The 16,565-nt window shown below is 42.4% G+C and overlaps 2 protein-coding genes across 3 annotated transcripts in view; both read left to right on the top strand.

The window, feature by feature from the left end:
• Positions 1 to 16,565, top strand: part of LOC6043507 — a 31,244-nt gene that overhangs the window by 5,778 nt on the left and 8,901 nt on the right. The window contains exons 2-7 of the mRNA XM_001859409.2: positions 6,507 to 7,862; positions 7,924 to 8,290; positions 9,308 to 9,678; positions 10,972 to 11,325; positions 13,971 to 15,455; positions 15,513 to 15,884. Of these exons, the coding sequence (XP_001859447.2) occupies positions 6,518 to 7,862; positions 7,924 to 8,290; positions 9,308 to 9,678; positions 10,972 to 11,325; positions 13,971 to 15,455; positions 15,513 to 15,884 (4,294 nt within the window). The 5' untranslated portion in view covers positions 6,507 to 6,517. The remainder of the gene's footprint in view (positions 1 to 6,506; positions 7,863 to 7,923; positions 8,291 to 9,307; positions 9,679 to 10,971; positions 11,326 to 13,970; positions 15,456 to 15,512; positions 15,885 to 16,565) is intronic.
• On the top strand, positions 8,320 to 11,366 carry LOC6043506 (zinc finger protein 708). 2 transcript variants are annotated; one of them, XM_038255208.1, is made up of 4 exons: positions 8,320 to 9,065; positions 9,201 to 9,232; positions 9,308 to 10,914; positions 10,972 to 11,366. In XM_038255208.1, exons 2-4 carry the CDS (start codon positions 9,219 to 9,221, stop codon positions 11,334 to 11,336), a joined length of 1,986 nt encoding a protein of 661 aa, XP_038111136.1. In that variant the 5' UTR covers positions 8,320 to 9,065; positions 9,201 to 9,218; the 3' UTR covers positions 11,337 to 11,366. The 2 variants fall into 2 exon arrangements, with proteins under 2 accessions (XP_038111136.1, XP_038111135.1); XM_038255207.1 differs by lacking the exon at positions 9,201 to 9,232.

Here is a 16,565-nt window from a genome sequence, read left to right as displayed (position 1 = left end):
ACAATTTTGACTACTTGTTTCATCAGTTTATTTGTTTTTGAGCAGAAAAATAGCCATTTGAAAAAAAAGTTTTTTTGCCTGTTATGGACCCCCTTTTCCTATAGTGGACCCGGGTCCATAATCCGATTGTGGACCCGGGTCCACTATAGGCAAACTGTTATTTTTATACCAAATTTAACCGATATTTGATGTTTTGATGCATGGTGTAGGTCTAATGATAGATATAATGAATAAAAGATGGATTTTGCTCACTTTTCATCATAAACAAATATGTTTTATTAACAAATTTGGCTTTAAACATCAAAAAAACCTAACAGACATTTAAACACATTTATTTCCGAAAAAGATAAGAGAAAACGTTTCAAAAATCACTGTAAACATAAACATAATAAAAAAAGTAATTTTGATGCACATTTTTTCATATTAATCACATGAATGGTTGACCGAAAACTAAACAATAGTTCTGTTTACATTTGCTGATAAAACCAAGCATGTTGATTTAAAAAAATGTTTTGTTCTTGATTTATTATTATAAAATATCATTTCAAACTGCAATTATGATGCTTCAGTTAAGTACAATTGACCATAGTTTTGATTAAATATATTTTTTACATCTTCAGCATTTTTGGTACTTTTAACATGAAACAGCTATATTTATACTCATAATTGAAAGAAATGTGAGTTTAGGTTGATAAAAACAAGCATTCATTGTATGTTTAAGAGAAACTTTTGCTTAAATACACAGTTTTCTTCATTTTTGAAGGTTTAATTAACAGGGGTCCACTTTTGGAAAAGTTTGGATTTTCGTTGTCCTATATTGGACCCCCCTAATTTTTGCTCGAAAATGAGCAGTTCTTCGCTTTATTTTAGTAAAGTTCCTTAGAATTACATTATTTTGACTAGCTGAAGTTAAATAATTAGTCAAAAAATGATTGAATAGTTAATTCAATCATAAAATATAAATGCAGTTTTGTTGTGAAAATGCTAGTGGCCATGGCTGATTTCAGATGTCGAACTCAAAACACTTATTTTGGTAAAAAGGACAATTCAATATCAGTCAACATTGATTTAAATGATGCTGAACATGCCAAATAAAAGATTTGCAGGTAACAACACGCTTGAAATTGTGATTTTATTGAATTTTTCATCAAAAACCCTTCAGAGGGTCCACTATAGGAAAGGGGTCCACTAATGGATAACGTACCCTAGTTGATTTTTTTATTAATAAATCCCAAGGGCCAAAGAAATTTAGATTGGGTTTCTCTTTAACATCCACATAGCCCCTTTACTATAAAGGACCAAGGTGGAAACTGGAGATGTTATTGTTTTGAAATCCTTTTAGCTCAAGGGACAAACAAGTCGTTTATAAACAAAATTGAAATCAATTTGGTCCTTTGCTTCAAATTATGTTTTTTAACGATTTCTGCTTCAAATAAAAAGAAATTCCGGTCATTTCTACAAATCTTATAAATTTAAACGGTACGAATTGAATGTTCCGAGTACACACCACGCAGTAGCGAAGGAAAGCCAGGTGAAAGAGTTTCTTGAGCAGGAAGCCAGTGGCGCCCCATGTTGGCATATTGGAGATTGAGATGACTGCGGAGTTGCAGGCGGCGTCGACGAGTTTTACATCATCCGGCGATGGTGAGAAGTCTGCTGTAGGAACGAGTTCATCGGTACCTGTGTCGGGAGTGTCCGCTACAGGAAAGGCAGCGGCTGGGAGAAATGGTCAATTGTGGATTTGAATTTTAAAGCTTACGGGACACTCGAAAACTCGATTATACTCTCGAAAAACATTATATAGCAATATTTTTTTTTAAATCTTTAGCATAAATTTGGTTGTTTTTACAAAAAAAATGCTGCGGTCTTGAATTAAAAATTACAACTTCAAGTCAACTTAGATACTTGATGAGTATTTGCTCTAAAAAAACTGTTCAAAATTATTAAATGTTGAGCAATAACAAGGCCCTACAAAAATGAAAAAAGGTGCAGTGGTAATGCTACAGGCATAACCATCATGACGAAGAACTTCGGACACAAAATTAAATGAATTTTTTTATAGTTTTATTATTTGCGTTTCTTGGCCACAAAATCAATCACGAAACGGTTATTTCTTAAGATCTATTTATTTCTGCTCTAAGATCTTATGGTATTTTGACGTTGGATAACGTCTAAAGTTTTGAAACGCTTCACAGCTAATCGTAATGTCAAGATTTGCGTGCCAGTTGATTTGAAATCATTTCATCAATTAAACTTTTGGGATTGAACAATTTTTTAGAAATATTTTGAAATAATAAAAAGCCATTATCAGGACTCCAATTCATTACAGAGAGCCAGTCTGAACCATGTGTTAAAGATTTTCTTTGCGTCACAACAAATTTGAATCACATTAAACGATTTATTCCCACACATTACAAGACTTTTTTCTCGTTTTGACGTTTCTACGGCGTTCTCTCTGCCTTCCTACGGCATTCGCCACCTAGATTTCTTCGTTCCACGAAATCCCAAAACAAAAATCTATTTCATTTGCGTACTCAAATCACTCTCGACAGTCTACGAGGAAGGGACGACACAGCGGCAACAAAGATAGCTGAAGGCGGAGAAGCATCGCGGCGAAGGGGCAGACCGAACCTGGAAGGGTTCAATGTTGTTCGCGATGGGGAAATGTTTTGGCAAGGCTCTTGCCAGCCATCGGCGACAGCCAAGTAAATTTCAACAGCAAGCATTTAAAAGCCCTTTTAGGGCTCAAATTGATTACGAAAGAGTTATTCTCAATTTCAATAATTTCGCAATTATCGATTTATTACCCCAGCGATTTATTACTCATATTGCCAAAAGTTCAAGTTTCAGAGACATAACCGAAAGACATAGGACCAAACATTTTGAATGAGTTTTTGGATTGCTAGTGAAATCTGGGATAAGATTATTGTATTTTGTTACATAGATTTGTCGGCAAATTGTCCTAAATGTTCCCCAAGGTGAACTTTCCATGAGGGCACCGGCAACTCCAGGTTGTGGCCACCACTGCCGAAATGGCCATTATCATGTTCAGTATCAAAACCATGAATTTTGATACCCATATTGCCACAACTCATATGGTTCTGTAAATGTCCCCCCAGGCCCCGGGGGAACCTGCTTTGAGATCACCGGCCACTCCAGGTTTTGGCCACCACTGTCGAAATGGCCAATTTCATGTTCAGTATCAAAAACCATAAATTTTGATACCCATATTGCCAAAACTCGTATGGTTCTGTAAAAGGCCCTCCGAGCCCCGGGGGAACCTTCTTTGAGGGCACCGGCCACTTCAGGTTTTAACCACCACTGTCGAAATGGCCATTTTCATGTTCAGTATCAAAAACCATAAATTTGGATACCCATATTGCCAAAACTCGTATGGTTCTGTAAATGTCCCCCCAGACCCCAGGGGAACCTTCTTTGAGGGCACCGGCCACTCCAGGTTTTGGCCACCACTGGCGTAAACAAAATCTTTGAACGAATTGGGGGAAGCTTCCTGGCTGACCCGGCTGTGCATCCCGGGGCCGTGACTAATTACACGAGCTCGTAGTAGAATCGTTGTACTAACCCATACAACAGGGCTACAACAATTTTCACACAGTCTACTATGTTAAACGATTTTACTCCACTGCCTAAAAGTTGCCTCCGCTGGCGGTTTTGCTCGTCCCCGGGTGTATCTGTAGTTGGTCGCAGTCTTTGATGGCCTTTTCAGGTGACGAATTTAGATACATCAATCGAACATCCGTGGAAGGGAAACTCGACGCATCGAACCCAATCAGCGTGTACCATGAAACGGGAGTGTGTATGTATGGTGTGCCATTCTACGGCATTCGCCCACAATTTGCCCTCTTCGGTGCTGCTCTCCGATTCTCTCTCTCTCTCTCTCTAGAAAATAAAGGTAATTTTTCAGAAGAAATCCTTCTCCGGAAGAGAGAATATGGGGCTCTCTCTCTCCCTGCTGCTGCTGCTTCACCCGTCTGCGGCTCAGATATTATGAGCCGGCCCGACTTGTTCAGCATCTCGGTGGCAACTAAGTGGAGTGGAAAGGGTAGAACGCATTTTTATACTTCTACTTCGCTATTACTTCCCCTCTTTTCACAAGCACGCAAGATTTGTTTCCTCATTTTGCCGTTCCTATTGCATTCTCTCTGCCTTCCTACTGCATTCGCCACCAAGATTTGATCGTTCCGCGATATGCCAAAACAAAAATCTATAAATATAGGTCGATTTGTCATTTTCGCGGTGCAGCGGTTGTTCTTCGTTGTTTGTCCGTTGGGCTGCCTAGGGAAATTTTCGCCTTCTGCGCCCTCTTCTGCTGCAGCTGATGTGGCCTCGACGACGATCCAAAAATTATGAGCTGAAGTGGGGCGCAGCAGGCTGAGATTTTTGGACTGCACGCGCTTACACTCACACACACACATATGTAATCGCTCGTAAATTTCGAGGTGATTCTGATAGAGTTATCTAAGCCCGCTCTCACGCACACTAGCACGCCATTTGTTTTGCTGGACTGTACAAAATTTAACCTCAATCTTTTTCGTGTACGTACACGCAATACATACGCACGTAGATAACTCTATTCCGAGGCTGGATTTAATTTCATTTCCGTTTTGCGTAACCGTGCAGCAACATCACAGAGGAGCAGCTACATTTTGATACCTTTATTGCCCCAACTCTTATGGTTCCGCCAATTTCAAATTTCATGTCCAGTATCAAAACCCTGAAGTTTGATACTTATATTGCCGCAACTCGTATGGTTCCGCAAATGTCCCCCATCGGAACACGCCCGAGGGATCCGGTCATTCCGGATTGTGGCCACTGCTGCCGAAATGTCAAATTTCATGTCCAGTATCAAAAACCCTGAAGTTTGATACTTATATTGCCCCAACTTTTATGGTTCCGCAAATGTCCCCTTATCGGAACATCCCCGGGGCCTCCAGCCACTCTAGGTTGCGGCCATTACTGCCAAAATGTCAAATTTCATGTCCAGTATCAAAATCCCTTAAGTTTGATACCCATATTCCCCCAACTCTTATGGTTCCGCAAATGTCCCCTTATCGGAACATCCCCGGGGCCTCCGGCCACTCCAGGTGGTGGCCACTACTACCAAAATGTCAAATTTCATGTCCAGTATCAAAAACCCTAAAGTTTGATACTTATATTGCCCCAACTTTTATGGTTCTGCAAATGTCCCCTTATCGGAACATCCCCGGGGCCTCCGACCACTCTAGGTTGCGGCCACTACTGCCAAAATGTCAAATTTCATGTCCAGTATCAAAATCCCTTAAGTTTGATACCCATATTGCCCCAACTTTTATGGTTCCGCAAATGTCCCCTTATCGGAACATCCCCGGGGCCTCCGGCCACTCTAGGTTGCGGCCATTACTGCCAAAATGTCAAATTTCATGTCCAGTATCAAAATCCCTAAAGTTTGATACTTATATTGCCCCAACTCTTATGGTTCCGCAAATGTCCCCCTATCGGAACACCCCCGGGGCCTCCGGCCACTCCAGGTGGTGGCCACTACTGCCGAAATGTCAAATTTCATGTCCAGTATCAAAAACCCTAAAGTTTGATACACATATTGCCCCAACTCTTATGGTTTCCCAAATGTCCCCTTATCGGAACATCCCAGGGGCCTCCGGCCACTCCAGGTGGTGGCCACTACTGCCAAAATGTCATATTTCATGTCCAGTATCAAAATCCCTTAAGTTTGATACCCATATTGCCCCAACTCTTATGGTTCCGCAAATGTCCCCTTATCGGAACATCCCCGGGGCCTCCGGCCACTCCAGGTGGTGGCCACTACTACCAAAATGTCAAATTTCATGTCCAGTATCAAAAACCCTAAAGTTTGATACTTATATTGCCCCCACACTTATGGTTCCGCAAATGTCCCCTTATCGGAACATTCCCGGGCCTCCAGGTGGTGGCCACTACTGCCAAGCGCTTGCGAGAGGAGCTGAGCTCCTCTCGCTTCGGTGGTAGACCACCGACTGAAGCCAGCCTTCCGATTTCCCATGGTTTTGTAGGGAAGCGGGAAGGCTAGTTCCTGAAAACGCCACCTAGTGGCGCTTGCGAGAGGAGCTGAGCTCCTCTCGCTTCGGTGGTAGACCACCGACTGAAGCCAGCCTTCAAATTTCCCGTGGTTTTGTAGGGAAGAGAGAAGGCTGGCGCTCGCGAGAAGAGCTGAGCTCCTCTCGCTTCGGTGGTAGACCACCGACTAAACTAATGCTGTGGAGGGGTGGCGTTTATATTTATATCAAAACCGTCGGCCGCGCTGCTTCTGTGATTTTCCCCTCTGCTTGGGGAAGGCGTTTCATTTTTCGGTTTCATTTCGCTTCGCGAAATTTTGGATTGCTACCCTGTATAGAGCCCTAAGACGAAGTTCTTCGTCAAAAAAAAAACAGATGTAACATATTTGTGAACAAAATTGTGACAAGCAGTATTTCGTTAAATTGAGCTTAAGATTGCATTTTTTTTCTTTTCAGCGTAAACCTAAATGCTTGACCAGGAGCAAAGCACTATGCAGCACAATAATTTGGTTCCGGACACGACGGCACTGTGCCGAGTGTGTATGACGCCTAAAGAGGGGAACTGCACGAATCTGTACGATTCCTGTTCTCTTGCTACTAGTCAACCCAGCTTACACGAAATGCTTAAGATTATTTGTGTTCCGGTTTTCGGCAAATCCGAAGCAGGCGATCCACCCGGAATGCCGACGGACGTATGTTCAAATTGTCGGCACGCCGTCGTAGCGGCCTTTCACCTGCACCAGATGTGCGTCGAAACGGACCGTCGATTGGGCGAGTTGCTGGCATTGAGGTGGGAACTTGAGGGACCGGACGGAGGTGATCCACTGCAAGGATGCGATTACATTGAAACTAACGTGGCTGACAAAAGGATAAAAGACGCTCTCTCGAGCAATCAACAGTTGGACATGATAAAAGATGAACCGCTGGACTTGATGGATGAAAACGAGGAAGACTGCGATGAACCGAATCCTGCAGAGAACAAAGAGGGGGAAGCTGATAAAACAAATTCAGAAAAGCTACATCATTGCGAAATTTGCAACCAATCGTTTACAAGGATGAGTGCAAAAGTCACTCACATCTCATTTCGTCATCCTGATGTAGGTGACCCGAAGGGGCCTTTCACGTGTGATTTGTGCGGAGAAACTTTTGCATTCCGCGGACCGATGCGGTTGCACAGAGTCTCGCACCTCGGAGAAGTCGTTTGTACCTGTGGTCGTTCTTTTTCGAGTAAAAAAACCTTCAACGCACATATTGATGCCGGAACATGCACGGGAGCCCAGGAAAAAGAATGTAAACTGTGCAATGCAACTTTTCGAACACTTTATAGTGCCGTAAATCATCGCAGAATGGTGCACCCAGAGCAGATAAAAACGCTGCCGGAACTTTACTGTGATATATGTAACAAGCCTTTCCATGGTCGACGCGTATTAACACAACACAAAAGAACAGAGCATGCAAAGGTAACTGCAACTACAACGCAGAAGAAAATGTACGAATGTTCAATTTGTAGAGAAACGTTTAATACATTATCAGCTAGAGGTAATCACCGTAAAAAACACAAAGGCTTTTTTAAATGCTCAATTTGTGATAAAGTTTTCATGAATAAACATGGTTTGAAGGGCCATATGGTCAGGCACTCAGGGGTCAAGCCATTTGCGTGCGATCAGTGCCCAATGCGATTTTTTGTGCGAATGGAACTAAGTGAACACATGCTCACGCATACGAGGGCAAAGGATTACACCTGTGAAATTTGTGGAAGCAGGTTTTCGAAGGAATATTCAATGATTAAACACATCAGATTCATCCACGAGGGTGAGTAATTCGTGAGTATTCGTTCAAAAGAAATTAGCTTACATGTCTCTCCATATTGCAGGCCAACGTCCTTACGAGTGTTCGGTGTGTGGATTCAAGTTCTCCATCCTATCGCAGCTCAAACGTCACATGCTAACTCACACGAAAGAAAAGCCACATAAATGCCAGCTGTGCCCCCAAGCCTACGCCCAGACCAACGATCTGGTCAAGCACGCGGCTCGTGTACACGGCATTGACAAACCATATCAATGCGATCGGTGCGACGAGGGTTTCCGGTTGTTAACGGATCTGCGACAGCACTACCGGGTGCACGTGCAATCGACGGAGGGTGGAGCCGACCAGATGGAGGAGGTGCGATTTACCACTATGGCGATTTTGCAGAGAGCGTTCTCGAAAGACAAACAACAGCAGGCTGAGGGAAAATTGGAGTGATTCATGGCCAAGTTCGTGACTCTGAACATAAAAATGTCGAATTTGTTGAAAAATAAAATGATGATTGGTTTATCATATAAGGAGCTGCGTATGCTACCATGTCCTTGGTTGAAATCAACATAAAATTGGAAGGATGATTAGCTTCAGGTTTTACTATAGATCAGCTATTCTCAACCTTCTTCTACGCCGGTACCCCCTGCCATGTAAATCAAGTAGGCTCGGTACCCCCGTTGAGAATCGCTGCTATAGATAGTTAATTTCAAATGAAAACGCTTTTTACAAGCTGTAATAGAACGGAAAAGTGCTGGCATACCAACATAAGGTGCCTGATGGAATTACAAGCTATAAATTGGCATATTAGCACTTTGGCGTCCTGTTACAGCTCGTAAAAAGCGTTTTCATCTTAAATCAAGTTATAAATGGCTTAATGAAAATTATCAAGTAAGTTCTTCTGCCAAACATGCTGAGAAATTCCCCAGCCTCGTCGGCTCGACATTTTTCAATGTGGGAAAAAAGGGGTGGGTCACACGATCATGATAAATCAATCAATTTTTAAATGGGGAAACTAAAAAAGGGTACCTTCCATAAGCGTGTACAAACTACTCGAAAGACATTTTGACGTTTCAGTTGTTTTGTTGACAAATATTGCGGGAAGTTTCGGTAGTTCCTTTTTTTTACAAACCAAATGCAATGGTTTCGTAAGATTGGTTGTTTCCACAGAAGAATCTTTCAAATTTTATGTGCGCAACAGTTTGAACTATTAGTGAACTTGTGAGTATATTCTTAATAAAAGTTTCTAGCCGAATCTAGCAAAATTAGAGAGCCTGGAGCTTAATAAGCTCCAGGCTCTCTATGCAAAATTGCTTGCCAAACTTTACCTGTCAAAATTCTCATCCCAACATCTAGCCAGCGTCGAACCGACACATGGTTCCACGACAGTGAGCGTTTGCTTGATACCAGCACGACAATCGCGCCCTACATCTGGCGGTCTTATTAAATAACGTAAATTTCAGATCGCCACTTGCAATCAAAATGAAATTTGGTTTGTTTGCGGACACGAAGGCGCTGTGCCGAGTGTGCATGACGGCCACGGACGGACATCGCACTGACCTGTACGACGGAACTTCGCTTGTAGCCGGACAGCCGAGTTTACATGAAATGCTGAAGGCCATTTGCGCCGCAGTATTTGATAAATCTGATGCTGACTATCCACCGGGATTTCCGACGCAGGTCTGCGCCAACTGTCGGAATGCTATCCTCGTGGCCTTCAAGCTACACCAGACGTGCATCGAAACCGACCGCCGGTTGGGCGAGCTGCTGGCGCTAAAGTGGGAGCTTCAGGATCTTGGGGGCGGTGGAGAATCCGGAGATCCGCTGAGGTCCAGTAATGAGATAGGAGAAATAACGGACAAGAGTTTTGAACTGGGAGGAGATGGTACCGCTCAAATTGTAATTCATCCCGGACCTAATGATCAAAACAATGTCTCGTGCCCAATGAGTGAAGAAAAGATTAAAGTAGAAGAACTAGACTTGATGGATGAAAGCGGAATCGATGGTCATGACTCTAGTAGTATTGACCAAGAAGAAATAGCCAATGAAGTTGGCAATGAGATGGAAGTATGTGAAATTTGCTCAGAAAAATTCATTGAAACTTCAATCCTATGCACTCACATGACAAATAGGCATCAACTGTATATGTGCGATTTATGCCATCAAACGTTTGGATCGCAGCTCTGGCTATCGAAACATGAAACCCTGCATTCAAGGACTAGAAATCATCTAAATGTATATCCAGACCCCGTGTTTTGTTTCGAGTGTGGCCAAACGTTGCAAAACACCGCTAGGCTGCGCAAACATTTACGGACGAGATGTGCTAAGCTGAAAGCTTTATCGCTAACGAATAAGGAAGTTGCTATCAGAACCTGCAGAGTATGCGGTAAATTTCATCAATCTGTTCGTCGTCTGTTTGAGCATATGAAACAGGACCACCCGGGCAGAAACAAGTTGGGTTTGGTCGTTGTTAGGAAGCGGAACCAATGCAGTAAATGTCAGGAATCGTTTCCTACAAAATCAGCTCTAACAAAACATCGACAGGTTCACAATGCGCCTTTTAAATGTTCGATATGTGGCAAAGAGTTGCTCACCAAACAAGCACTCAAGGGCCACATCATGAGACACTCGGACATTAAACCTCATAATTGCGATTTGTGTCCACTACGGTTTTACACGACCCAGGAGCTGAAAAGTCACATGTTACTGCACGCTAAACAACAGAATGCCATTAGAGAAATAAAGTTGCACAAGTGCAAGACTTGCAACGCAGCGTTTCCTACGAAAGAAGCTCTAACCAAACATCGTCCGACACACAACGTACCTAGCAACTGCTCGGTCTGTGGTAAAACGTTGAATTCCAGCGCAGCACTCAAGGTCCACATGATGAGACACGCTGATACTAAAGCACACTGTTGCGAATTGTGTCCGCTGCGGTTTTACACAAAAGGGGACTTGTACAATCACAAGGCATCTCACATTCAACAACGGACTCACATTTGTGATATTTGTGGGTCGAAGTTTGCAAAGCAAAGTGCGCTGAAGAGACACGTTAAACTTGTCCATGAAGGTAAGATTATTTTATGGTTTTCGATTCAATAAAATAACCCTTTCTCTCTATTTTTAGGCCTTCGCCCCTTTGAGTGCCAGATTTGTGGTTTCAAGCTGTTCACGTCGACGCAGCTGAAGCGCCACTTGCTTGGCCATTCGAAGGAAAAACCCTACAAGTGCGAGCTTTGCACACAAGCCTTCGTCAAGACCGACGAGCTGGCCAATCACGTGGCTCGCAAACACCGGGGCGGGCTACCGTACCCTTGCGATCGCTGCGATGAGTCGTTCCGGTTGATGACGGAGCTGCGCCACCACTACCGGGTTCACGTTCAAGCTGGCGAACAGATCGATGAGATGCGGTTTACCGCGATGGCTACGTTGCAGCGAATATTCGCTAGGGATAAACAGAAGCTGCCTGAAGAAGGCAACTGTGCGAAATGATTAGAAATACAGTTTAATGTGAAGGATAAATGGTCAAACTTATTTATTTGATGACAATTTAGCATTATAAAATCATAATTATGTTAAGTACATTACGACCGATTTCTATAATGTATTCCTTATAGGCCCCCAAAACCAAAGCTAAAAACTCGATTCACCACCTACATTCGAGTAGGAGAACTTTGGTGCAAGGTTACGATTACGTTTTTGCGCGATAAGTGCAAAGGCGAGTGAAAACTATTTTAAGGTTTTTTAAAAGAAAATTGATCTTTTGGAATAAAATAAAGTAAACAGGAGGTAAAAAATAAAAAGTTCTATCGATTGACTTTTTGATTTTTTTGCTAAGTTGCCTTTTTCATTGATTATTCTGAGATCCGGATTGAAAACGCGAGAATGAGGTTAGATTGCAAATTTTGAAAATCATTCCAATTACAATTTTTCAAGCTGAGCTTTGCTTTTATGGTAGAAGTGACTTTAACAAATATTTGTCCACTTGAATAATCTACATTCTCAATTGATTAGTTAAGTTTTGGTTGATTAAAACATTCCCTTATTTTGAATCAGATAATGAACAGGTAAAATCGGCCATCATAGAAATATTTTCGTTTATATCAATTAAGCTATTTATTTCTTACCTGAAAATGGTATAATTTGCTACACTCAAACCCCGATGGTTTGACACCAACTGTTGTCAAACGAACGAGGTCACTTTTTAGTTTGACACCCCTTTTACACGGAGTTCACACACACTCCGAAATGTTTGTTTTGATAGTATGCGTGAGTGCCGTGTAAAAAGTGACAGTTCGTCACTTTTTAGTTTGACTTTGACCAACCAACGGGGTACAAACTAAAAAAGTGTCAAACGAAAAAGTGACCAACCACCGGGGGTTGAGTGTATTAATGTCGATTTTATGATAAAATAAAACAATTTCAAATTTGAAACCAACTTACTCGCTGTAGGTTATAATGAAAACATCACCCCAAGTTTCAGCGCCCTCTAGTGGCGGGTAATTTTGACGTTTGATTTTTATGTTATTTTTACCACTCGAATAGAGTTATCTACGTGCGCATGTATTGCGTGTACGTACACAAAAAAAAGTGAGGTTAAATTTTGTACCGTCCAGCAAAACAAATGGCGTGCTAGTGTGCGTGAGAGCGGGCTTAGATAACTCTTTTCGGTACTTTATCGGTATAACTTGTCGGTTTGACATTTTTGTATGAGGGAAACAATAAACTCCCCTGACAGACGGACCGGGCCGACAACGGCCCGAAAACCGCCGGACGGCTCGACAAAACGGCCCGAATTCCGTCGGTTTGTCCGACGGAATTCGGGCCCTTTTCGTGCGTATATGCAACACTTTGTCCAACGATCGTCGAAATCGACGTTTGAGAAAATCGACGTTGACGGGCCATTGTCGGGCCGTTTTCGGGCGACTTTGTTATTTAGATTGTCCTGCCATTATCTGACAAAAATTTTCGGCTTTTTGTGATTTTTTTATGAAAACAATAGTTTTTTTTTCCATTTGAAAACGGTTTATTTTTACTAAACTTATTGTGATTGCGTATAAATAAAAGTCATTTCAATTGATGCACTGGTTTCTTGGTGATTTCTTGGTTAACATGGTGAAGTTGTATTTGAAGTCTGAATTAAATTGAGAAAAAGTTAGAGAGAGGAAGATATTTGTTTTGAAATGAACTAACCCAGTGTTTTGGATGGTCCGTTGTTGTTCGTTGATGGCCACTCTGATTCTGCGGATCTTCGTTCGTCATTGTCATTTTCACCAGATCTTCCCAGCTTCGTGATTTCCATTTGCTGTGAAACTTCATTGCTGTTCATGAAATATCACTGAATGTTGCACTAATTTTGCAAAAAAGTTGTGAATATTTCTAGAGAAAAACTTTTTGAAGGACTTGAAAAAAAACTGTACTATCGCCAAATTGCATAGCCTTCTCTTTTAAACACAAATTGCGGACGTCACTTCTGACATTCGATCAAAACGCTCGACAATCGCACGAAAATGGCAGGACAAGATCGATTTCGAGTAGATAACGCTTCGAATCGCACGACCGCGGGACCCCGGTCTATCAGGGTCATTTTTCGATGGGGTTGCAAAGTCGAGCACATTTTGCACGATCATGTCGAGTTAATCATATTTAGTTTTTTGACGTAAGACTATGTTTATTTTTTAGTTTGGATACTTGCATAACTCCTGCGAAGCGTGTAGCAACTGCTCGAATTGTATTCTGTCACATTCGAGTTTTTGCTTCTTTCCAAAACACAAACAGAAAATAAGATTGTTTAAAAATTTTAGATTTTACTGTCGGTTATTGTACAACTTTGTGCTTGAAACTGACCGAAAGATTTTTTTGCAGCACAAGTTACTGGTGAGTAATTTGGTAGTTGAAGTAAACTAAATTTTAGCAATATTTTAAAAAACTATGACAATGTCACTGGATTCGAGTGGTGGAAATTAAGTTTGCCCATAAAAAAAAAAAAACAAAGTAGTAAAAACAAAACATAAACTACTCGAATGCCAGCGTTCGGTTGAGGTTAGGCCAACATCGGATTGACGTTTGGCTTGATTTGAAGAACAAAATCGCTTTGCAGAGCTTTATATAAGTAAATCGTTTCAGGTTCAGTCACCATGTTCGATCAAACTGGAGGCACCGCTAAACTATGCCGAGTCTGTATGACGGCCAAAGAGGGTCATCGCACCGACCTTTACGATACCACGTCATTAGTATCCGGCCAGCCCAGCCTGCACGGAATGCTGAAAGCGATTTGCGCCCCGGTATTTGAGAAATCCGAATCAGACCGCCCACCCGGAATGCCAACGAAGGTTTGCTCGATCTGTCGGAATGCTATCCTCGCGGCCTTCAAGCTGCACCAGACGTGCATCGAAACCGATCGCCGGTTGGGTGAGCTGCTGGCGGTCAAGAGAGAACTACAAGATCTAGAACATAACGATGGACCGGGAGATCCATTGGGGTCCAACAGCAAGGAAACGCTGCGTGATGAAATGTTGAACATGAGCGTTGAAGGGGGTTGCGTTAAGACGGACGGAGCAACGCTTCTTCTTAAGGAGGAGCAACCAAAAGAGGAGAAGGCAGATTCACTTCCTGAAGCTGAACATGTGGGTACGATAAAAGTTGAAGAGCTGAACTTGATGGAGGCAAGTGACAATGACAACGATAATGCTTCCGACTGTGATGAGGACGAAGAACCTCTCGTCGACGAAGATACGAGCAAAACGACCTGTAAGATTTGCTCGAAATCGTTCAGTAAAGCATCCCTGCTGAGAAAACACATGAGCATAAAGCACAAGAAAACACTAAAAAAATCCGTGAAATGTTCCTGTGGGAGAATTTTTAAAAGCGAAAAAAGATTTAATGAACACACCGCTTCCGGTACGTGCTCAGGAGAGATCGGTAGAAAGTGTAATTTATGTGATAAAATCTTCAAATCGGTTGACGTCATGGTTAGACATCGCAACTCGGTGCATTCAGAGCCCGTCGTATGTTCCGAGTGTGGTAAAACGATGGCGAACTTCAACAGCCTGCGGATGCACTTGCGGGTTGGATACTGTTCCAAGCAGAAAGATAAACCCCCGACGGAAGCTATGCTTGCTGCCAGGACTTGCAAGGTTTGTGGTGAATTGCAGAAAACCCGTTTCGCGGTAAGTGGCCACATGAAGGTTGCGCATCCGGACCGTATGTTTCGTTGCGACATTTGCGGTAAGGAGTTTCAACTTCAGAGATATTTGGATCTGCACAAAGTATCGCACGGTCCTAAAACGTATCTTTGCCAATCTTGCAACGAAATCTTGCCCACAAAAGAAGCTCTCAAGAAGCATCGGCGAACCCACAAAGCTCCCATCACGTGCAACGTTTGTGGAAAAGTTGTGGCCACCAATTATTCACTGTCCGTTCACATGGAGCGGCACGTAGGCCTAAAACCGTTCGCTTGTGACAATTGCCCGATGCGGTTTTTCACGAAAGCGGAGATAAGAGGTCACATGCTAACGCACACCAAGAAGCAGGACCACGTTTGTGACCTTTGTGGGTCCCGATTCACGACCAATCATTCACTGAAAAAGCATGTTATACATGTCCACGAAGGTATGTGATATTCTTGGTATATCTTGGTATATTACTATTAAACCAGTTATCTTCCAGGTCAGCGTCCCTTTCCGTGCTCGCTGTGCAGTTTAAAGTTTGCCCACGCGAACCAGCTGCAGCGCCACATGTACACGCACACCGGGGAAAAACCCCACAAGTGTGAACTTTGCCCGCAGGCGTACGCCCAGACCAACGATCTGGTCAAGCACGTGGCCCGCGCCCACGGCGATGGCAATCCGTACCTTTGCGACCTGTGCGACGAGGGCTTCCGGTTGTTAACGGATCTGCGACAGCACTACCGGGTGCACGTGCAATCGACGAAGGGTGGAGCCGACCAGATGGAGGAGGTGCGCTTTACCAGTGTGGCGATACTGAAGAGGGCGTTCGCTAAAGCTAAACAACGGTTAGGAATCGATAGCGGGCTGAATTGATGAATAAAATGAGTGTCTTAAAATTCTTTGATAGTGAACTTCTTAGCGTTTTCTAACTGTTTGACATTCTTTTAAAATCAGTCTTAGTCTAGTAGTCAACTTCATAGCGGATTACTTTGAGACAGTCATGTTTCAAAAATATTACAGTCATCCCACATATTCGGAACGGTTTCCAGATTGGCCAATGTTCAAAAAATCATAGCAAATCGATAATTGAACTTAATGATTTGTTTTCACCTTCATTTGAAGGCTTTTCTTGCGATCTTTCGAATGCTGTATCGAACATCTGCAAATTTTAACTTTTATATGAAATTTTTGAATAATTACTTTGACCCTTGAAATCCACAAATTCGGAACACTTTTTTCTTACGAATGTAAACAAACTTTGGATCTCTCCAGGAGTACATATTTATTACCAAATAATGACTTCACTCACTGAAATCAATGAAACTCAAGCTTAGTGATGTTTTATATATGGTTTTTTTTGTGAAAATATCAGTTAAATTCAGGTGTTCCACAATTGTGGGAGGCACAATAACATCCCACAATTATGAAACAGGCCATTTGGAGGCAGTGTTTTGCTGCTCTGGACAAAATAGTCTTGGAATGAAGTTTTTTGTTCAAAAAGTTCTACTTTTACTAGTGAAATAGCAAAATAATGTCCAAATGAAGGTTCTAA

Source organism: Culex quinquefasciatus, chromosome 2 (assembly GCF_015732765.1).
Source record: "Culex quinquefasciatus strain JHB chromosome 2, VPISU_Cqui_1.0_pri_paternal, whole genome shotgun sequence".
Taxonomy (NCBI): Eukaryota; Metazoa; Arthropoda; class Insecta; order Diptera; family Culicidae; genus Culex; species Culex quinquefasciatus.
Note: the sequence above shows the minus strand (reverse complement) of the source record. Positions and strands in the feature narration are given on the sequence as shown.

Excerpts from the sequence above, each read along its gene's own strand:
- LOC6043506 (XM_038255207.1), top strand. The coding sequence starts at position 8,980 with ATGCAATGGTTTCGTAAGATTGGTTGTTTCCACAGAAGAATCTTTCAA. Across the intron at positions 9,066-9,307 it reads TTTGAACTATTAGTGAACTT|ATCGCCACTTGCAATCAAAA; the intron begins GTGAGTATATTC and ends CGTAAATTTCAG. Across the intron at positions 10,915-10,971 it reads CGTTAAACTTGTCCATGAAG|GCCTTCGCCCCTTTGAGTGC; the intron begins GTAAGATTATTT and ends CTCTATTTTTAG.